Raw genomic sequence first — 23273 nt, forward strand, 5'->3', positions numbered from 1 at the left:
TGAGCAAACACTTGGCAACAGTGGGACGTAATAACTCCCCTTTAACAGAAAGAAACCTCTGGAAGAATCAGGCTCAGGGAGGGGAATCTACCTTCACAGTCAACCCTGTGAAGGTAAGACTATCTTTAAGCTTGTACCAACACTCGGATTGGTGGACTCAAGAGAAAGGCTCAAGCCGTGGAAGTGAGGCCAGAGGTGAGCTTCCACTGTGAACCAATAAACTTGCCTTTGTAAATGTACAGATTTACCCACAAATAAGTCACACCAAGCCACACAGGGTTACACACTTACAGACAAGATCACTGCAGATCAGATCCCAGGGAACAAAAAAAAGGCAGTTTGAGATGGCAGTCTTTATGCAGTGGCTAACGAGCTGCAACACATCTCAGCTATAGCAATAAGGCAGAAAGGATGAGAAAAAGCCCTCAAACATTAGGAGAGCTGCTAGAGGGAGTGACTGTAACACCACTAACACTACCAGAGCAAACATCATAGCCCTCTTAGCATAAAACCATGCTGCTCATCGTCACCTCACTTCTTAACCTTCATCAGCTTTATCCCTCTGTAGTTACTACATCTCTGCTTGAAAAGACTGTGTTTTTCAAGCTGGTAAAAAAGTCAATTGACCAGCCCAGCTTTTGCAGCTTTTGCAGCTATAACAGCTTCAGTTCTTCTGGAAAGGCTTTCCACAAGGTTTACGGCTGTTTTATGAGAATTTCTGACCATTCTGCCTGAGGTACATTTGTGAGGTCACACACTGGCACACAGTTTCCGCTCCAATTCACCCCAAAGGTGTTCAATTAGGCTGAGGTCAGAATGGCCAGTGATGGCCAGTCAAGTTACCTCAAAAGATCTCATTCATGTCTTTATGGACCTTTCTTTGATGCACTGGTGTGCAGTGATGTTGGAACAGGAAAGGGCAATCCCCAAACTGTTCCCAAAGACTCCTGAAAAACAACCCCACACCATAATCCCTCCTCCACTAACTTTACATTTGGCACAGTACAGTCATATAAGTTTTCTTTTAAATTTAACCTTTAATTACACAGGTAGTCAGTGTGTTTTAAGCACAAATAATGTACTGGGATATGAGAAACATACAAACACACTGTATGTAATGCCATGTTTGTGCAACAGGTAGTCCCATTGAAACTCAATTAGACAGTGATGATTTCACCAAAACATTTGTACGTCTTTTGAAAAGCACAGCATTTAGTGATTGACTAAACTGTTTGCGTAACATGTACTCTGTTAAATAATAAGGCAGTAAACCAGTAATAGATTTATAGATAAAGTGATACCAATGAACCATCCTGTGTAAGGCCATTGAGGACAAGTCAACCAGAAAATATAGAGTACAGTGGTGTGTTAAAGGTTTACAACCTGTTGTAAATCTTAATGCTCCATGATAGACAGAATCCAACAGATGAAGAGAGTGAGCAGAGGCATTCATGTAAATTACGTCACCGCAATAGGAGGAGGGGTAGAGAGGTGGCAGCAACTTATGGTGAAAAAGAGACATGATCCGTTTCTGAAAAAGAACCCTAACTTCAGCCTTAGTTTCTTTAATTAATCAGTTCCTCAGAGTGTTCCTTCCATCTTCTAAACACGCTCTCCTCATTTGTTAGACTAGAAAGAAAGTATTTCTTAATTGTAAGTTGAACATACGGATAGCATTAAACTGTACTTTGACATCCACTCGTTTCTCTCTCCTTGTTATTATGATGTCATGATGTCACATTCAAATACTCATCAGAAAACCTTAAAATATGAGAAATCTGACTGAGAAGGGAATGATCCTTAAAACCAAGACAATTGAAAATGTATTGGCCCATAGCGTAGCCTTAGCCTTTACATTTGGATAACTTTGGAAAGTATTTAAACACTGCAATCGCAATTTTAGTGTACAATATGTGTTTGGTGGGATTTATTCAAATAAATATATATTAAAGATACATTTATTGAGATCTCTCTTGAAAACCAAATCACATCAATGAAAGCGTTGACACTTTTCCATTATAAGGTCAAGGTTTTGACCAAGTTTATCGCTTTTCCTACGAACGGTGCCGTGTTCACGATAGTTTTGAACACATCGTCATCGCTTCGTTTGCGTTTTGTCAGAAAAGCAGCTCTGCGATTGGACAAGCTAACTCTTAAGAAGAGCCCCTCCTCCTCTTTCTGTGGGAATCCCCTCAACAACGTGTTTGGTTCACAGAAAAATATTTTGACTTGACGGCGGTTTTGACTCTCTGCAGTCACCTGTGACTCACCAGTGGGACGCTTAAGGTACCCGAGTGGTCGTACATGCCTCATACACTAAAGCAAATCCCCGAGAGTGACATTTATACGACGGGGAAGTTTTTACGACAGTTTCGCTAGCTAACGTTTAACCGAACGTCACGCTAGCGTAACTAGCTAGTCATGCTAACGCAGTTCGGCAACCTCAACCTATAAATGTGAGTCGGGCTGTGGATGCACAGTGTTTATTTACTTCGGGGTACGTTTTGACTCGAAATAAGTGTGTACGCGGTGTTATTACTGTTGAGACGTCGACACGGTGGCCATACGTGAAACGACGAGCTAGCTTCATTCAATTAAAAGGTCGGCCTACTACTGGAAGGTAGCTAATCGTAGTGGCTGTTTGGGCCGCAAAGGCAGAAGTTGGCCTAGTCTTTAAATGATCTTTAAAAGCGCTATTAAGGAACAATTCTCTTATTATTCTTGCTTTTATAAAATCTATTTATTTTTAAGCTAACCGTAGTTGACTTGGCTAGTCAGCAGCTCTTCGAGTCAAAGGCCTGATTGTTTTGAACTCATTTCCTGTGCCGCAGAAACTGTTTTTACGGCGATCTTTGTTTACAAAACTTAATAATTTAAATTAAAACTGCTTTTCTCTGCTCTTTCTACGGCTTTTGTTTTTCTTTTTTTCGACCACAACAAATAAATAAATGCATAATAACAATAATAAAGCGAAAGTGTTTTTTTTCTCTCTAAAAAAGTCGAACGAATGCTATATTTAGTTTGTTTTCATTAAAATTGTGGGAAAACTATTAAATTAAGACTTTGTAGGAGATGTGAGTTGTTGCATACCTCCATTAACTTAATCTCCCGTGCTCATTTCCTGTTGATATCCACAGCCTGCCTGCTTCACCACTGGGAAAGGAGGGGGAGAAACTATGGCAGAGCAGGGTTTTGAGGATTTACAGCTGAGCCAGAATCTACCCTTCAGCCAGGATTCATTTAAAGAGCTGTGGGACCAGCTACCGTGAGTAAAGTCTTCATTCCAGATTCCATTAATTTTATTATTATTATGTTTAAATGCAATTATTACTCCTACAGTGTGGCTGAATCTCTGTCTGTCAGTTTGGACACTATTTCAGCTGTGAACAGCAGTACCGGTCACGATGAAACCTGGAGGCCAGATGGCACCATGGATATGTTTCAGGTGTGATTACCCGACCTTATGCAGAATATCATCTTTAAAGATTTGTCGAGATTCCTGTGACTTCAACATGCATGTTTATTCTTGGAAGCAAACTGACTTCCCTTTGTCTGTTTTCAGCTGATCAATGATCAGCAATTAGCTGAACATTTCGATGAAAATCTCTTTGAGCTGCCAAATGATGCTTTGCAAAAAGATGGTGTTACACCTCCAGCCTCCACTGTTCCAGTCACAACAGATTACCCTGGTGAATGTGGGTTTCAGCTCAGATTCCAAAAGTCTGGAACGGCAAAATCGGTGACCTCAACTGTAAGTTATGGTTCATCTGACCTCGGAAAATCTTATAACTGTACTTGTGTTTTTTTTTTTTTGTTTTTTTTTCCTTAAACAGGATGATAAATGTTCTTTGTCTTACATCTGTTTTAATTGGTATGAAACAAACGACCAGAAATTTCACCAGGAATTTTAATATGATGGGTATTTTAACTGAATCCAAGTAATTAAAGCAAGACTCATTATATATGTAAAGTTTGAAGGTGCTCTCAATCGATTATTCTGCAACCAAACATGACATGGAGCAGAAAGCTGCTTTTTGAGGCTTTCCTCACAGATAAAGAAGACTTTGAGAGCTGCTTTTAGTTTAGGCAGCAGTTGCTGAACTTAGTTTTGTTCTTTTTGTTTTTGGTTTTTTTGAATGCAGAAGGGCATATTTTATTTGTTTTATAACAGTTTTAATTTAATAAAACAAGTTAAACTCTCATATAGAGTTTAAAATGTGGAGGCTTGTTAATGAAAAGGTCTTAAATTGGTAAAGTCACTGCTTTCAAGTTATTCCTTGATTTTAAGATGAAGAAAAAAACATCTTACCTTTTTTATTAAAAATCCATTCTTTGGTATCGGTCATTGTGCCATTCATGTGGAATCTTTTTCATTGTGACGATTCGCTGAAATTTAACTTCCACAGTCAGTTGCTGCATTTGAAGAGCCAATAGTGTTGAAGTTTTCAGTGACTCGCCATGTAGTGCAATGTGGTTGGCTAGCTCAGTTTAAGTTAGGGTGCTCTGCAGTGTAATCCCCCGCCACCCCCACCACTTGCTCTGGTCTGCAGGAGAAGGGCCTTCTGCTTGCAAAGCACTGCTCTGACATGACGGGACATGTTCCTGCACCCTCAGAACAGAAAGGGTTAAAATTTTATTCTGGTTTATTTTGCTTTGCTGCTTAGAAAAGTTAATGTATTTAATTTTGGATTATTTTGTTTTAGAGTCGAAAGACTAGTTCAGGGGTCAGCAACCTTTAACACCAAAAGAGCCATTTGGAGTCGGTTTCCACGCAAAAGAAAACACTGCGAGCCGCAAATACTTTTTGACATCTAAAATGAAGATAAAACTGTATATAATGTTTTTTACCTTTATGCTTTGTGTGAACAACTAAGGTGTGTTGCTTATGAAATCCATGAAGTGCTACAGAGAAAGGTCATGTCCAAATTCATGGGCTGCATCCTCCTGAGGACCCAGCCTTCGCGGTCTACGTGGGCCGGGTCCTCAGAAGGTCGGGTAGGCCGGAAGTAAACGGTTGGGGAAATTGGACGGTCTAGCCTTCTGATTAGCGTCACCGCTGTCTCGGTGGAGTTTAATAAACTCAGCCGTCTGCTCCTTGCTATCTAAAATATAACAGGACACTGGCGTAAATTCTCGACCGTCTCACACTTCTGTTTAATCAGTTTTCTGTTTTGACGTTTAGTCAGCTGTGTGAAAACCAAGGAGGAGGGGGATTAATAAAGTTTTATTTTATCTAATCTAATAACTTTAATCTCAGCCAAACAGATTTACTCACGAACAAACAAAACACATTTTTAGGTTGTCTAAGTGACTTATATATTACGTTTAACCCGAGTAGCGAAAGTCCGCGGTGATCTGAAAATGAGTCGTTGTTGTGCCGTTCTCGGCGGCTTCAGTAACCCTCGAGCTCCCGGCTAGCTATCGAGCTGGTGGGTAGCAGACGTCTCCGAAAACGTCAAAGCACTTTTGCAAATATGCAATATCTTGATAAACCGAGCAGATATTTGATGTTTACACAGCTACTTTCTCGCCTGAAAATATGTTAAAAGTTTATTTTGTGACCCAGAAAGATTAGTATGAGTAATTTTAAAACTTAGTAGCGGCCGCCATTGTTGGAAACTGGAGTTTGGCTGGGCCGCGCTATGAATTCTGGGATATGGTAGGCCACGAAGGACACACCCGATCCATCCTTCAAATTCCGGGAAAAGGAGGACTCATTTGTCGGAGGAGTCTACGAATCTGGACAGCCTTCGGCGCGTCGCTGTGACGTAATCGGTCTACAAATGCGGCCTCAGGAGGATGCAGCCCATGAATTTGGACACAACCAAAGTTACATTTTATTTATGTAATTAACACATTTTGAACTTTTAAAGAAATGTAACAAAAGGAAAGCTGAACTAAAATGATCCATGTAGCAAAGAAAAACTGTTGTGAGCCGCCACCCTTAAATCACCTTTGGGCTTTTGGAGCCTTGACCTGACTTTTAAAAAAATAATTGGGGGGGGGAAAGCACTATGCTGCTAAAAAATAAAAAATAGATATTTGCAAAATTCTGCCTAAATATGTATTTTACCTGGTTAATGTGTGTGGCGGGGCGTGGTCTGCAGTGCCGCTGCAGGGAGGCGGATGCACCTGAGCGGCAACCACGCCTCGCCACCTCTACATCTGTGCTATCTATGCTGTTGTGTTGGTATGTGTCGGGCTGTGAGCTGAAAAGCTACAGCCGTCTGTATACGTCAGCAACCGTGTGTGAAAAGTGGTCGATAAAGAGAAGCTGAAAAGCGTTTTCATGCAAACATCGTCGGGTCTGCTGGGATACGTTTACAATGGGACTTCTGCTCCCGAACCTCTGCGCACAGCGTCTGCAAATCGGGGCTGTGCGAAGTCACTTTCATCTTTACGCAGGACTGTAAGCTGTCATCTGTGAGGCGTGAGCGGTGTTTGTTTTAACGTAGTTCACGGTGGAGAATAGCTGCTGACAATGTGGATCCGAAGATTCATAACTGGCCTACCTGGGGTTGAAAGTCTCTATAAATGCACGGCGTTTCGGCGGGTACACCGACCTCTGCGAGTGCGACTTTTATTTTGAGCAATGAAAAAAAATAATAGAATATAATTTTATTTTTTTATTTCAATATCACAATAATCTTCCAATTTAGAACTACAAAAAAGAACTAACATAAATAAAATACACTTCAGCTAAATACTTCTAATTTATTTTCCCAAACCACGCACTATAAGGACTAAAGAGCCGCAGGTTGCCGACCCCTGGACTAGTTGAACAATTTGGCTCTGTTTGAGATTAAAGATTTAAACAATTTTGTGGGGTCTTTGGTGAGCATTTGAATCAAAAAATGTTATTAACAAAACTTTTTATTTTTATTTTTTTCTGAAGTACTCAGAGGTGCTCAACAAACTGTACTGTCAGCTGGCAAAGACCAGTCCCATTGAGGTGCTGGTGAGCAAGGAGCCTCCTCAGGGTGCTGTACTCAGGGCTACCGCCGTGTACAAGAAGACTGAGCACGTGGCTGATGTTGTTCGCAGATGTCCCCATCACCAGAACGAGGACGGTAAGGGACACTTTACAGCATTTTTTGGGGGGGAGGAAAAAAAGCAAATTGGTTGAAATAATATGACTGTGAGCAGAAGAGTTGGAGGTGGATTGAAGGGATGCATCGAATCTGAACATTAAGGATGATGCCAAGACAACAATGTGGCAAATTTCAAATTATTTAAGAGTCCAAAAAAACCCTTCATTTATTACAAACGAGCCTTTGCAATTGTCATCACACAATATTTAAATAATTAACTAATGCAAAACTAACACAGACTACACAGTAAATGTAGTCTTGCCTAACTGTCGGTGCATCCCTGACTATTTCAATTTGTTTTAATCTGTAGTCTCTTCAGCTGTGGAGCATCGCAGCCATCTGATCAGAGTGGAGGGCAATCAGAGGGCTCAGTATTTTGAAGATCTACACACAAAGAGACAGAGTGTGACTGTACCATATGAGCCTCCACAGGTATGACTGCCCAACTGTGTTCACTCTGAGGTGCACATCTCCGCTTTTTCTACACAACTTTGATTTGTACCCATTCATGTTTCCTCCATCGGTCTCATTAAATTTGTCAGTGGATGGATGAAGTGCTGCAAGAGCTGCAGACATTTTTCTTCTCCACATGAACACACCCCCACACAGTTCAGGGAAGGGGTACGATTTACACATAGGTTGAATGCGTTCACTTTTATACAGGTGTGCATTTCTTCAGTGGAGTTTCATACAGATAACATATAATAATCAATCATCCAAAAAAGAGACTTCATTTTTATGATCTTGCGATAACTTGATATATAATAAGTTGTACTTTTATAATATAAAAAATGTAGTCTTTCTTTTTTTACTTTGGAAAGAACAGCGCCGAAAAGGGTTTTTTTTTTTTTTGGTTTTTTTTCCTTGGATGTGTATCATATTACCTTTTAACTGTAGTTGCGTGAGCCAGCAGTACATTTTAATATTTATGCTTTTCCTGTTTCAGTTGGGCTCAGAGATGACCACTATCCTGCTGAGCTTCATGTGCAACAGCTCCTGCATGGGCGGGATGAACCGCAGACCTATCCTCACCATCCTGACCCTGGAGACTCCAGAGTAAGTCAGTTTTCTCTCGTGTGGCCAGAAGCGCAGCACAAACCATTTCTCTGGTGATGTTGTTTAACAGGTCATCTTGGTTTTTGGCCTATTTTATCTTTAGAACTGCTCAAGAAAAGTCTCATCTTACAGTTTGTTTGTGCAGCACAGAAAAGCCGTTTGACCCTTACTGCATTGCATGTGCTTCTCTAGGGGGCTGGTTTTGGGCCGGAGGTGCTTCGAGGTGCGCGTCTGCGCTTGTCCAGGCAGGGACCGTAAAACTGAGGAGGACAATAAACAGAAGAAGGAGAGCGGCACCAAAGAGACGAAAAAACGAAGTACGTTTATGCTGGTTTCAGTTTTTGTTTTGTTTTCTTCCTGACCTCACTGATTTATTTATTTATATCTCCTAACCAGAGAGCGCACCACCTCCGGACACCACATCCACAAAGAAGTCCAAATGTACCTCCAGTGCTGAGGAGGACGACAAGGAGGTTTTTCTCCTCCCTGTAAGTAAATATGCATACAAGTACACTGAAATTCTCTCTCAGCCTTTCAATTTCATGACTTTCCTCTAATTTCTGCCGCAGGTTCGTGGGCGTGAGCGTTACGAGATGTTGAAGAAGATCAATGACGGTTTGGAGCTGCTTGACAAGGACAGGTAGGAGGCACCCTGGAAACTTTTATTGGATATGACAACAGCTACTGCAGACTGACAACAACAGGGAGTCGGTCTCAGCTGGTTCCAGTTGTCAGGTGTGCCTTTGGGCTTTACTGTAGTAGAATTTATCCTGTTTTCATCAAAACCTGGAGTCTCCTAATCCTGACACTAGAGGTCGCTGTGTGTGGTTGTTAACCATGCTGCACAACCTGTAAACTGAAGCACATACCAGCATAGCTCCACATTACGTATTGTTTATGATGATCACACTATAGCGAAACATAGCTTTTGTAATAAATTAGCCGTGTCGTCTTGATGGTCCGGGTGTCTGTTTTTCATGTTGTATGAAAACAAAGTTGACCCTCTGGTTTCACATTGTTTGATGTGAGCACTTTTAAACTACTGTAAACGTGGCATTGCTACAACGTAGGGTGAATCCCAGTATTATATCAGGTGTGTAAGTATAGGGTGACAACCCGTGTCCACAGTTAATGTAGAGATCAGAAATGGCTGCATGAGGGCTCTAATTTAAAACAAACTCCTTACAGGCAGCAACTTCAGGGTTATACAGATGCAGCTCAGTGCTTTGAGATGAAAACAAAAATGAAGCATCCAGTGTTGAATACCCAAAGGTAGCATAGAGTAAATTAACATGGGCTATTTAATTGGCCATGCCATGGTTTTGTGTTTGTGCTACCTGTAACCTTTTGGGTATTCAAAGCGGAAGTTATGCTTTCGGTTTAGCAGCTTGGATGAGTGCACTGAGATGTACATTGGTCCTAAATATGTTGCATCATTTTATAACCCTGCTTTCTCTCTGCAGCAAAAGCAAGTCAAAGGTCTCAGTGAAGCATGAGGTTCCTGTACCCTCCAGTGGAAAGAGGCTGCTGCAGAGAGGAGAGAGGAGTGACAGCGACTAAGATGCCCATCACCTCAATTTCGAAAACAAACGTCACGTTTTTGTCTCAGCCTTCAGGTTTCTTTCAGGTTTCAGGTTTCAGGTTGCCATCCTGCCTCAGTTAAACGGTTCCTGAAACTGTACTGCCTGATCAGTCACTGTAGACTGACATACTCTTGTGTTCAGTTATGTTTTTCTTTTCTTTTTTTTTTAAAAAAAAGTTTTTGAAAAAAACAACCCTATGTTGGTAATTGGGTTAGAGCCGTTCAGCATGGTTTGAGTGAGATTAAGAATGATCCTTGTCATAACGAGTCACTGCCGTTTATTTAAATAAAGTTCAAAGCTAGGCTTGGAAAACTTGAATGGAATTTGCCTCTGATGTTGCTGTATTACTGTGCTACAGTCCTGTCGCACAATGTCATTTTTAAAAAAAAAATATATATATTTTGCATGATTGTCTGGGAAATGCAACCACCTCTGCGCAACCTTGATTCATATGCAATATGTAATCGTGTTTGTGTAAAACAGAACTAACCCATGGTATTAACTGATCATTCTTTAGTGGGGCTTTTTTTTATTTTATTTTTTTAAATAAATGCAGATGTATCAGTTTTCACCGTCACTCTTTTTGTTTCGCCTGTTGTTGGGAACATTTACTTTTAGTTATCCGTTAGATTTGGTAGATGAGGGGCTGGCTGGATCATCCCCTGAACTAACGGTCTTTTAGTATAGATTTTATTACAGGAAAAAAAAAAGACAAGTGTCTGATGTTATAAGTTAGTGTTACTTGAGTAGTCACACAGTAAATAGATGTAATGAGAACAATTTTTTTTTCTTCCCCTTTTGGACCTTTTTCATAAAAGGAAGTGAATGTGAGCTCTCACGTTTGCATGTAAACGTCATGTTGATGTCCCCGCTGACCAAACAGTTTTTACACTGCCAACAATGTGTTAAAAGGCATTCCTCTTATTGTTTTTGATTATTTGGGGAAAATAGTTTTGTATAAGAGGGTTTCTCTATATTTTTCACTTTTGTATTGTACTAATTACTTGTAACTTTAAGCTTTAACGTAAAATAAATGCGATAAGGATCACTGTGGTTTTGTGTTCTGTTGGACAGCATAAACAAATATTTTTCTGTGCTTTGCAAGTCTGGATTATAAATGCAAAACTGTTGCTATCTAAAGGCTCCTACAGTTGAAAGGAGCCTTGTGACACCAGTCAAATGTGGGGTTTATAACCTGTTTTATTTGCCCGCATCACAAACCGAGAGGTCACAAGAGATGCGTCTGTAGACTGGGTGAGTGGTGAGCCATCAAATATTCACCTTTAGGCTGTTGTTTTTGATTAGCTGGACTTTTTAGTCACTTTGTTTTTTATGTTTTTTTTTATTTTTCCTTCTTCTAATACAGTATCAGTCTGGAAGTGTACAGAGCACCAATATGGGGAAGTTGCAGGTGAAATTTTGTATTTTTCTGTGCTGGGGTGAGTATTTGTAGTTTATTTTTAAAAATCTGATCTGTATGTCAGAAAATATTTTGTGATCCAGTGTACAAGGAGACATCAAGTCCAGAATTTTAGGAATATGATAGGTCTGTATTTTCATCATATGTGATAACTGACCAATAATTAATCTATTTGTCAGTTTATTAACCTCCTGAGATTCTGTGTCCTTATGTGGGAACACTACGTTTTGGCTTTTCTGCACCCTGTACTCAATTCTGCGTGGAAACAGATGTTTTAATTGAGCCATAATGCAGACCACTGCTGTTCAGTGCTGTGCTTTAACTTTATAACGCTTAGTTTTTGTAAAATCAAGTTAAACCTGAGGGTTGTCTTCCGATTTACAAACACCACCACCACCACCACCAACAACAACAACAACAACAAAAAAAATTAGAAATTAGAAAAATAATTGTTGATGGTCACAAAGCAGGAGATGGATATATAAAAAGTTATGACACCTTTTTCCAAGTGTCAAGGACTGGAATGAGAAACATAATCAAGAAAATCAAAGAGGAAAAAAAAGGTACACGATTGACTATTAGCAAGATGGAGGCTAATAATATTGACCCTGATAATTTTGGGGAAATAACAGTAAAACAATAAAATAATGTTAATATAAAAATTACGATGTTTGGAATACTAGTGTTAAAGATGATACTGAAGTGTGGGTAATAGGACTGGGAGCATGTTTGTGTGAAAGTGTTCTTATGGTCACCATTTAAAGGTATTTTAATCTGAAAATGTTCATGTTTCTTAGATCTCTGTTATTCCACTCACTACACTACATGATATTATAGTCTCTGTAAGCGTAGCGCAAATACAAGATGACGCCAGCGTTGCGAAAACTCTGGAAAAAAAGCTAGTGATGCTTCCTGATTGGTTGACTGATAACTTGGAAAGCCTGTAAAAAAAACAAACAAGCAAACCTTTGCCTGCCGTTTCCTTCCTCAGCTCTGACGTCGATGTACAGCGATGCACAGCGAGAGTATTTCATCCAGCGCAAAAATCTCACCTGGGTTGACGCCCGAAACTACTGTCAGGTACAGGCTAAACCTGAAATTTATGCACTAATGGGCTGAAGCATGAAGCTGAGCTATACCACGTCAGTTTTATTCACTAAGGCAGATATGTGAGAGGGGATTCAATATGGAATTTAAAAAAAGGTTGGCGGTGTGGAAGTGCAAGTTTGTGGATGCGATAACTCGAGAAGCAACTGACAAAGGAGTTTGAAATTGATATCCTGGGTGTATCTACAAAGAATCTCAGTTTGAATCTCAGTGACCGTGAACTCAAGGTCAGAGGTCAAGTTTTCTGAAAATCTTGTGAATGTGATAACTAAAGAACAAGGCAACATAGGATTTTAAAACCATAGGTGTATCTACTAAGAGACAGGTGACCACCAGTGTTTTCCAACGTCTTTTCCTGGTGGTCGTCACTGGGTTTGAGATCATCCTCGGGATCAAACAGACCCTTTTTTATATTTTCCAATTACGGCCTGAATGGATTTGGGTTCCCTTTGATGAAAGGATATCAATACCTACAAAGTAGTGGCAAAGGAAATTTTACTTTTTGTACACTTGTATCACAGGAATAATAGGAACATGACTTGCCTAACATTTGGAAACCTTGGTTATGGATTACACTAGAAGCTGTTTGTTAACTTAGAATAGCCTAAATGCTAGCAACAGGTTTCAGTATGCAAAACTGACGTACCAGGTTATTGAAGCAAAAAAGTTATTTTAGTTGTGCTTGTGTCGACTATGTGCTTACCTGTGTGTCTAAATGCGGCGGATATATCTTTAGCACAGGTTGTATGTCTGTATCAAACATCATCTTGCAGTTTAGAGCCATGAGCCACATCTGTTGGTACATGTGAGCAACTTTAAAAACTGGTCTAAGACTTAAGACAAAATCTACTAGTATATAAATTTGTAGCACTTTTCCTGTCATTTTTCTCAACTTTATAGATTTAGTTTAATCTAAATTGTTAAAGAAAACCATCTCATAACATGAAATGCTCTCCGGTCTTTGGCCCGTCTGTAAAAGACTGACAGTAGCTTTTTGTGTGTGGCCAGGCCTGCTTCAAAGAGCTGGTGACACTGACTCCAGACAACATTCAGGCCCTTGCCCGGGACATCACCTCTGACCACTGGATCGGTCTTCGCAAGAACTTTAACTTCAAAAACAACTCTATCGACAACTCCACCGGCAACTTAACCAGCACTGTTGCAAGCTACACAGAAAGCTACTTCACCACACACTATATCAACAACAGTGACTCCAGCAGCCCCATTATGAACTGGACTCAGTGGGCCAACGGGGATCCCCTAGCCTTCCAAAACTGGTACCCTGGCTGGCCGCTGCCTAAACCTTCCCCAAAACCTCCCAACAAAACCGTGTGCTGCAGCTGCTCCTGCACATGCCCAGCAAGGCCAACAACACCCATGACTACAAACGCAGAATTCACAACGCCCCACACGACAACAACACAATCAGGACATAATGTGACAAGTTGGAGTGATGACCCGGCTGAAACAACTGAATTCACACCAGACTTCACTGACCAATCTGTTGTTACCGACGAAAGTACAACACACGCAACAAGAACGGAAAACATGACGACCCGAAGAACAACTCCATATTTCACCACAAGTGCACCCTGGACGACCGCTGAGATGCCATTAACAGCGCAGTGTGAGAAGTTGCCTGTGCAGGAGCCAGAAGAACCTGAAGACGAAGACGACAGTGATGATGAGAATTACATTGAAGACTCGTGTGTGGCCATGCTCAGCTTCGGGCCGTGGATTGAAAAGAGCTGCCTGGAGCGTCTGCCATTTATTTGTTATGAAGGTAGGTCACAAACTGTATGGGTGCACAGATGCAGATACCTGCTAATTTATCACACAAATAAAATACTACAGTTAAAACTAAGGCCACGCTTAATGCTTCCATTTAGGAATTTAGAGGTTCAGTTACAGCCAGATGCTGTGAGCACTTTAGGTGTGTCTAAACTCAGTGCTGCAAGTAGTGGACGTGAGGACAGGTGAGACCTAGGTGGCGATCTCTTGCTATAATGTACATCACCACGGCCAATCATCTCCACTTTCTTCTTTTGGATTAAACCAAACACCATATCAGTGCAAATAACTCATACCAACAATCAAGCACGGTGGTGGTGGGGTGATGATTCAGCTTGTCATGCAGTCACTGCGTCAAGCTCCTCTGAGCTCCTCTGTATATGAAAGTTTGCTACAGTCAAATATGAAACCATTTGTTTGGCAGCTAAAACTTAACTGAATCTGATTGAGAGCATATAAAACACTAATCACCTCAATTTGGTGATGATCTAGCCACTTCATCAGATTTAGGCGTATATGATTGACCTTTTTGCAAAATTACATATAACAATCATAGTTGCCTGTTTAGTGTGGTGGGTCAAGACAGGAGTAGGCCTACTAAACCAGTCAAACACAGGTTAAGACCATAAATTCATGTATTTCTTATATCTAACCTCCTAAGACCTGAACTCCTTCATGGCATGCATTTTTAATTTCTCTTTGCTATTTGGGCTGACTGGGAGTCCTAGGAGGTTAAAGAATAGGAGTAGTTTTATTCTGTCATATTCAGATATATGATGTTTTTATTCATTATAGGCTCAGAACATTGTATCCTAATGTCCACTTTATATTTCCTGCCAAAAAAAGCCCTTGAATATTCCTTATTTGATCTAACTGTAGGTGACTTTATTACACGTAGCGTAAACAATCATTTAGAGGAGGTAAGCTTTATACACCACACATTTTATTTTAGTATCTCCCTCCTCAACTCTTCGGGGCATTTGTCCTTGCCTTCACATTGCTGTCTAAGTAATATTCTTCATCATGTTTTCAAACAGATCGCTTCATGGGACAAGTCAGCGTCACCAATATAACTTTTGAGAGCGCCAACCTGACATGGTTGGTTGCACCGGGCGATATCAGCCATTATCGGGTAGAGGTCGAAGGTCAAAAGGATAACAAAACATGGGGGTTTAACGTCACTGATTTGACCTGTGGCCTCTCCAACCTGACAGCAGGCACCTCCTACTCGGTCCAGGTGTTCCCCGTCAAGTGTCAAAGAGACCTCAACCCAGAGAACGCCACCTTCTACACCAGTGAGTTTCAATGGACGTGAGAAATATAGATTTATTTACGCACCTGTTCACCTGCTTATAGTTCTGATAATATACCCCGATCAGCATCATGTAAACACCCAGAACAACAATCACACTTAAGATCACGAATTTGCCGTTACTGCACTACATGGTATATTTTAAGTTTACCCAAAGTTTATGTTTTTCTTTTCTTTATGCTTTCCCCATCTGAGCCTGGTTCAGCCTGACGTTTAAAAAACATAAAAGAGAGAGACACTGATGATATCTGTGTTTTTTTTCAGTACCTAAGGCAGTCACAAACCTGACAGTCAGTTCTGTGGAGAAAAACTCTGTCTGTCTGAGATGGGAAAAACCAGAGGGAAACGTGGATTTCTATCGTCTGACTTACGAGACCACCCTTGTTAAAGTGACAACAGAGACAATAAAGGTTGAGGGTTTGATACCTGGAACCCCCTACAATTTCACTGTCGTCTCGGGAGTCAATGATGCATCTAAATGGAGCTATGAAGCTCACGTCTCAGCGTATACCAGTGAGTTTTTGCTCATTCTTTGTCACGTATACGTCTGTGCTACGCATGTAACATTCATATCTGTTTTTCTTCTTTTAGTAGCAGGAAGTGTAATATGTGATTGAAACCAGTGAAAGGCGCCGAAAAGCTTGTTTACGCCTAAACGAGGAAGCGGTTTACAGTTTGTCCTTTCTTGCTAACACAACATGAAATTCAAATCAGCAAAGGCAAATGAGAGCCACTGCTGACGTGAAGAGAGGCGCCTGTAAAGTTTTCCTGGTGGATGTGTCTGTTTTGTGCTCATCTGTTTGTTCCTGATTTCAGAGCCTGATAAAGTTTACAACCTGACAGTGTCTGATAACACAAAAGAGTCGATATTGGTCAAATGGGATCGACCTGTGGGAAACTTCACAGATATCCGTGTGGTAGCTAACTACACGAATAGCACGTATGTATTTGTAGAAATCCAGCCACACTGTATGCACACACATTTTTCTCTAAGCAGAGTTCATGTGAGGACAAAGTTTTGCACCCCTTTGATTTATTGATTAACATATAGGAAGTTTGCCAAAAATAAAATAATAATATACACATATGTAGCCTGTTGTGGTGTTTGGTCATTTAGATTCCTTTGCTGTTTGAGTTGCCCAGCTTTTGTTTTTTTTGAGAGATCATCTGCAAAAATGCCCTAAATGTTGACTTTAAATGTCAATTTTAATTCCTGTCAATGTTCCATGTATTTCTATTACATGTTTTTGATTGATATACATTGACTTTTTATATTTTCCTCAGTAATTAATCATTGAAATAAATAAACCTTTAAAGTTTTAAAATATAACTCGCTTGGCAGACTGAGAGAATCGTTTTTACGGCGCCTGTCTTTGAGGGTTCAAAGCCCTCCCTCCAAAATTGACGATGAAATAAAAAAACCCGTGAAAGAGTTTCAACGGCAATTTCCAAAAATCACGATTTGGTCACTGGACCAGTCTCCTTCTGGACAATGATGCGGTGATAGGTAGCTTCTGATTTTGAGGTTAACTGTCCCATCAGGTCTTCTTATTACAGCTAAATAGATCTTCATGTTCAGCTGGATGAAATGAAGAGTGGAGTTTTGGGTATGAGCTTTAGTAACAGTTTCTCTTTGTGACAGGAGCCTGTTTAATACAACTGTAAAGTCCACTCAGCAGAACGTGACAGTAACAGGTCTGCCACCGGCCACACATATATTCATCTATGTGACCGTGCGGGTCAACGAAGACCTGGTGGGAGAAACCAAAATAATCGACAGCTTCACAAGTAACTCTTTCTCATTGTTCAGATTGATTTCATTGTTGATGCACAGAAACAAATAAACGGGAACTGTCCCACGCTACACTGATCGCCTCTAATCTGACTGCTTGTCTGTTTTGTAGCTCCTGGACCGATTTCAAATTTGACTTTGACTACAACTAGTGATTCCCTCACTGCTACCTGGGAGCCTCCTGTTGGTAGCGCTTTAAATTTCACAGTCGAGCGCTGTCTCAACCTTTGTGTAAACGAAACAAGTGTAACAACAAGCATCACATTCAAAAATCTGAAGAATGCTGCCAATTACTCTGTGACCGTCTATGCAGTGAGTGGACAATTTACCAGCACGCCAGTGTCCGCCTACAAGTTCACCCGTGAGTCACTTTTGTCATCTTCTGTGGTCAGAGTTGTTTGGTTGCCACCACCAATGTTTACAAGCAGAAATATCTCAATTCTTATTCTAAAAAGCAAATCTGTGAATGATTGTTACGCCACTGAGAAAAAAGATTTCCACGCAGAGCTAAGTTAAAATTTTGATGTCAATGTAAAAAAAAACAACTTCAGTGGCAGAAACGATCTATTTCATACAAGTCTGATTTATAAAAGCACAAAAACATTACTTCATTACTCTTATGTCAGGCTGACTTGACTGCAAAATAGTAATGAGAAATGGCTTTCTAATTTTCTCCATCTTCTTTGATTTTAGTGCCAAATCCTCCTATTGATCCCAAAGTCACTAGTGTCAGTAACGACAGCATCACCTTTGCCTGGGACGCACCTAAAAACACATTATCACCCACGTATGGTGTCACACTCAACTCCAGCTTCTGGGGTCACAGTTGGAGTGATACAACTGATAAAACCACGTTTACATTTTCTGGCCTGACATCAGGGACCACCTATAATTTCAGTGTGTACGCAATCGCTGACGGACGGGAAAGTGCCCCAGTACACTGTGCAAATTCCACAGGTAAGATTCTTAGCTTGGAAGAAAAACTGTTAACAACGTGATAGGTGACACTTGGTAGGAGTTAGCTCGTCACTTGCACTTTTTTGAGCTTTCGTGGTGTTTTATTCTGTTTCCCGTGTGTTTTATTCGACTTTCATTGAAAGTTTCATTTTGTTTTGTGTGCTTGTGCAGTTTTTTTTCCTGTATGCTGGTGTTTTCACAAGTTGCAGTGTGTTTGACCCTTCAGGGCCACTGTAGAAATAATCCTTATTATGGGAAACTGAAGAGAAGAGACTTTAATGAATGATTTGCAAACTTTTCCAAAAAAACATCAAGATTAAAAAAAGCTCTGCCTAAAATCGGTCACGGAAATTGTCCGCCCCTGGATGAGCCTGGTTCTGTTAAAAAGGAGTTTTTCCTTGCCACCATCGCCGAGTGCTTGCTCAGATTTTAATGAAATAAGAGGAGTCATACTCCTTGACTTCATCATGGATTTAGATTCTCATTAGCTTGTGCAGTACAGAAAATAGTGAGAAGAAAACTGCTGACTTTCTTTCTGTACTTCACGCATGATTATGGGCTGGGTCAGGTTTGAACTTCTTTTATTATTGTTCCAACACCAGTATTCACATGAGGTGAAAACTGCACTTAGGTCCCATTTAAAAGCCAACAAGTGTAAGAAGACAATAAAAGATATTCAAAAGCAAGGAATAGGACAACGTATTTACATCGTTCATTAAGTTTAAATAAGAAAATGCCAAAAATCAGTGTCTGGTGGATAGTCCCTAAGTCTCAGTCACAGATCTGTCGCTGAGTATTAGAGACTTGTGGTTCAGAAGTTTTCTGCTTCCAAGATAAAACAGGCTATTTCTTATTTGATGTTAAATATTTAAGGAGCTGAACTCAGTTATGGCTTTTGAAAAAGTTACTTGGCCACTTTCTCCATTAGATCTAGACAGCTGCGCTTTCCCCATGAATTGTAAGCGAGTAGCTGTCTAGCCTGGCTGGATTTTTCCACCTCAAAAAGAAGTTCTGAGCCACAGAAAGGAACCGAAAGGAAAAACATGATTGTGTTTTACGTAGCTTTGCTTTTTACTTGACTTTTTTTTCAAAAGGTGAACTCCAGACTCGAAGTAGAGGACAGATAGAGTTAATATTATCTGATTTGAAATTTGATGATTGCATTTCATACCAGGCCACTTATCAAAACTGGATCAACAGTTCACGGAGACTGGCAGTTTGAAAATCAGCAAATTAAGCCCTCTGGTCAAGTTTTGCAAAATAAAGTAAATAGTAAATAAGTGATTAAAAAAGGAGGTAATAAATGTAAAGGTACTTATTTAGATCTCTTCTTTTTTTTACTCAATTTGAACACCAGGCGGTCTCAATTTTTTAACCTAACATGATGCTTACATGCTTACAGCCTCTGCTCACCTGCTGGGTGCTCAGAAAGTGTAGAAAAGCACTATATAGCAACCGTTTACCGTTTACAGTGAGTGTGAGCTTTTATATGACTGATAGAAAACTGGCTTGGCAGACTGAGAGAAAGAAAAAACAAGATGCTATACGAGCAAAAGGTGACGGCTGCGAAAACATATTGGACCAGCTAGTCCAGGATTTTTATTTTTCTGTCCATAGCTGTATTTATTCCACCATATGCAATTTTTACCCATGAATGGAAGCATGCCTTTTTCTTTCTTGTTTGCACATCTCACAGTCTCTGTTCGTTTCCCAGTTCCAGACCTAAAGGAAATCAGCCTGTCGATGCTGTGCTCCTCGTCCGAGGCTCTCCTGTGTGATGAGAACTCAACAAGGAACGAAGTATTTAATGAGGTGAATCTGTCACCACTTGGACATAAGCAGCATTTTGATTAGCCAAGTGTGCTGAGCTGTGGCTTCGGTGAAAGGTCTCAGCTTTGTGTTTTCAATTGTGCGTTGTTTTAATTGTGTTGTTTCTGTTTGTGCGTTTTGCTACAGCTGAAGAAGAAATTCACAACGCTGTTGGGCGGGCACATCAACTGGGATCTTGAGCAACAAAGGAAACAAGGATAAGCCACTTCATATTTCCTGCTATTTAGTCATACAAACTTCAAAGTTGTGCTTCAGTAAAATGTACAGCGACTTTTCTGATCAGAATTGTGATATGTGATTACTATACCTGCAGATATATTCATTTATTGATTAATTTTTATTTTTTCATTTTTAATAGGCTATAGGAATAAAGTAGATGACCAATCATTATTAAAATCAGCATTTTATTTGTTCTTTTTTTCCACATCACCTTCTATTTTTTTTCTTCTCGACCTGAACTTTGTACGCCGAGGATGTTTTAAATAAAAACACTCTAATATCTAAATGTGGTCTGGATTCTGTCACTGCATGTCACTGTAACACAGATATTTGTGTAAGGCTGACGTCACACCTTAAAGCATCTTCCACGATACCAAGTCGACTAACATAAATCATATTACACATAATTGCTGATGATTGTCCAGCTGTTAAGATTTTATCAACATCAACAGTAAAAAAAAGAAAAAAAAAAAACTCAGTCTGTGTATACTTGTTCTCTTAATTCTACATGCATGCAGACACTTCCCCTTTTTCCAAAAAACAACTCTCGTTGTTCAGTTTTTGAACAATAAATATGTCAACGGTGAGGACCTGATGCCCTCGAACATACTGCAGTTTTATGAGGTCAGGTAATGGCATAAAACCAAACACAAAGCTTAATGTCTGCGGTGCTTCTGCGCCTGCATATGTAACATCTATAACACTTCCAGGGTGTGAGCTGGTCCCTGTTAAAAAACACTTAAGTCACGCTCTCGTGTAAGCTGTTATTCTCTGCACAGCTTCCTCTGCAGTGTGTCGGTAATAACTTTAACACTCCAGAGTAAGAAAGCAAACTGCAATATGAGGAAGGGGTGGAGTGATCACATTTAAAAAAAAAATAAGCATGTAAATGTGAAAAAAAGAAGCATCGGAGAGAAGAAAACGTGAGCCAAAAAAGCTTTCGAAACTGCTGAAGCAAACCACAATCGAGCAGCAGCAATGGAGTCTTCACAAGGACACGGAGACGGTGAAGCTAAGCGGGAAACACTTGCAGGTTAGTTTTTAAAAAAGCAATTAAAGGAAAGGCTTTAAAACGGGACACGTGTGATGAGTTAATATTGAAAATAAAAATGATCTGTTTCTTTGTTTCTGCAAAGGAGATGGGCCTCGGTGTGATCAGAGGCACATTTATGTTGCATCCTTTCATGATTGAAGTTCTTTAAAACTAACAGGACCACTTACTGTGGTCTAGAAAGTGAAATGACCTCCTGTTTGTGATTGAAACAGGATTTCAGTTTTTTCCTTGCTGTATTTTTGCCTCCACGCTCCCAATGCGTTCATCGGCTGAAGGGCCCACAATATTTTGGACAAAACCGGTTTTCTAGTTTTTTCCTCTGGGGATTTTAAATCAAACAACACGTACCTGAAGTGTAGACTTTCACCTTTAATTGAAGGGGTTTAAAAACTGTTTTCATTTTTAAGAAGATCCGACATTTTTATACGCGGTCCCTCATTTAGAGTGGCTCCAAATTCACTGGACAGACTTACATAGTTTTACAATTATGGATTGTTTTTAGTATTTGGGTGGAAAAATCTATTACAGTCACTGACTGCCTGAAGTTTAAAGCCCATCAACACCACCCAACACTGTGTTTCCTCCCTTGAGGTGCCCACCGGGCCTTTACTGCAGCTGCATTTAGTTTTGTCTTTAGTAACAAGTCACTGTAAAGCACGCTCTGTTGATCGTGACAGCTCATTGAAGAATGTCACATTTTTTGCCTTGAGAAGTTCTTGGGTTGCTTTTGCACTACATGCTTTGATCCATTTGCCCTGTGGAGCACCGTCTGATCAGGTTCGGCTGAATCTGAGCAGAGAGTAGAGCCCTGCTGCTTCTATCAGCAGTCACATCATCAATAAACACCAGTGAGCCAGTCCTACAGCCATACTACCATAATACTACCTCCACCATGTCTGAGAGATAATATGGTATGCTTTAGATCACAAGCTGTTTAGCTATCTTCTGTGGTTTTTGAGGTCTTTTGGTGTTGTTGTGCTGGTCAGTGTGTTCCTTATCAGATTGCTGATTTGGTTTTTATTATCTCTTAGGCGTATTTTTAATATATGTTTATTTTCAGCCTAATGGCCTTATATACTAACCCCGAGTTGCTCTGTAATTCATCCACTGTTGGATCGAAAGCACAGAAAGAGCATAGATAAAAGTGTCTGTGTGAATGGGTGAATGAGGTGAGTTGTATAAAGCGCTTTGAGTGCTCAGGTAGGCTAAAGAAGAACCAGTTCATTGAGCTTTTATCATTACAGGTGCAGGATCCTGTCAGTTTTGTCATCTAACAGTTGGAGGGGCTATTGCTATAGCAGCATTAACCCTGATCGCAGGACTCCTATTGTCCTTCATTTTATTTGGTGAGTCTAAATATGCGTGCATAGAAATGATACATGCATGAAGTATTTCATCTGTAAACACTTGGGGAGATTCCAGGATCAAACCTTTGCTCAGAAGGTCGGGCATACAGCGCCTTGAAATGATCATTAAAGATCCTGGAGAATCACCCTGCTGCTCCATGTACCTGGACAACAAGCAAACTGAAAGTAGTTCATACATACAGAGTTCATACAAATCCACCTTTTATTGTGCAGACTCAGCACAAATCATCATCATGTACCCCAGTGGAGAAATAGATCCGGAGAACTGTATAAAATTCATATCAGTTCATATCAACACGTTCTGTTTCGAACAAAGTGGTGTGAAAAGCTGTTCGCCCCCTCCCCGATTTCCTCTTTTTTTAAAATGTTTGCCACACTATAATGCTTCAGATCACCAAATATTAGAAAAAGATAACACAAGTAAACTCAAAATGCAACAAAGTTTCGAAATGAAGGTGTTTATGATTAAGGGAGGGGGCGTGTCCGGGCCTACATGTCCATGCGTGAAAAACTGTTGACGTGTGTTAAATGTGTTTGATGATCTGAAACCTTTAAGTGTGACAAACATAGAAAAAAAGAGGAAATCAGTACACGCTGCTGTGTGTACTAACATTTTTTGAGTGTGTTACTATAAAGCACACATCGCTTCCATAAAAAATATCTAAAAGCATTTAATTTAACTTTTTTATTTTTT

General features: G+C 40.2%; 3 protein-coding genes across 8 annotated transcripts in view; all 3 read left to right on the top strand.

Annotated features, from left to right (window-relative positions):
- Positions 1–2138: 2138 nt before the first annotated feature.
- tp53 (tumor protein p53) lies at positions 2139–9894 on the top strand. Of its 4 annotated transcripts, none has more exons than XM_005939677.3 (11): positions 2139–2286; positions 3138–3265; positions 3340–3445; positions 3563–3751; positions 6896–7070; positions 7402–7523; positions 8038–8147; positions 8340–8464; positions 8544–8635; positions 8717–8787; positions 9611–9894. In XM_005939677.3, exons 2-11 carry the CDS (start codon positions 3177–3179, stop codon positions 9705–9707), a joined length of 1176 nt encoding a protein of 391 aa, XP_005939739.1. In that variant the 5' UTR covers positions 2139–2286; positions 3138–3176; the 3' UTR covers positions 9708–9894. The 4 variants fall into 4 exon arrangements, with proteins under 4 accessions (XP_005939739.1, XP_005939741.1, XP_005939740.1 ...); XM_005939679.3 differs by having other exon boundaries at positions 3364–3445; XM_005939678.3 differs by having other exon boundaries at positions 2160–2456.
- A 138-nt stretch (positions 9895–10032) lies between these two features.
- Positions 10033–20444, top strand: LOC102297050 (tenascin-R). 2 transcript variants are annotated; one of them, XM_005939680.2, is made up of 12 exons: positions 10033–10984; positions 11097–11169; positions 12142–12230; positions 13266–14040; positions 15086–15343; positions 15625–15873; positions 16177–16300; positions 17003–17148; positions 17265–17513; positions 17846–18109; positions 19824–19921; positions 20066–20444. In XM_005939680.2, exons 2-12 carry the CDS (start codon positions 11127–11129, stop codon positions 20138–20140), a joined length of 2370 nt encoding a protein of 789 aa, XP_005939742.1. In that variant the 5' UTR covers positions 10033–10984; positions 11097–11126; the 3' UTR covers positions 20141–20444. The 2 variants fall into 2 exon arrangements, with proteins under 2 accessions (XP_005939742.1, XP_042083366.1); XM_042227432.1 differs by having other exon boundaries at positions 10033–11169.
- Positions 20445–20552: 108 nt separating this feature from the next.
- LOC102297649 (natural killer cells antigen CD94) overlaps positions 20553–23273 on the top strand; it is a 6602-nt gene continuing 3881 nt past the window's right edge. Inside the window, exons 1-2 of one of the 2 annotated variants that reach the window (XM_005939682.3) lie at positions 20553–21191; positions 22457–22558. In XM_005939682.3, coding sequence (XP_005939744.1) covers positions 21137–21191; positions 22457–22558 — 157 coding nt within the window. In that variant the 5' untranslated portion in view covers positions 20553–21136. The remainder of the gene's footprint in view (positions 21192–22456; positions 22559–23273) is intronic. The other variant, XM_005939683.3, reaches the window with a different exon arrangement.

The sequence above is a fragment of the Haplochromis burtoni genome, unplaced genomic scaffold, assembly GCF_018398535.1.
Source record: "Haplochromis burtoni strain Fernald_Lab_line unplaced genomic scaffold, NCSU_Asbu1 Contig_260, whole genome shotgun sequence".
Taxonomy (NCBI): domain Eukaryota; kingdom Metazoa; phylum Chordata; class Actinopteri; order Cichliformes; family Cichlidae; genus Haplochromis; species Haplochromis burtoni.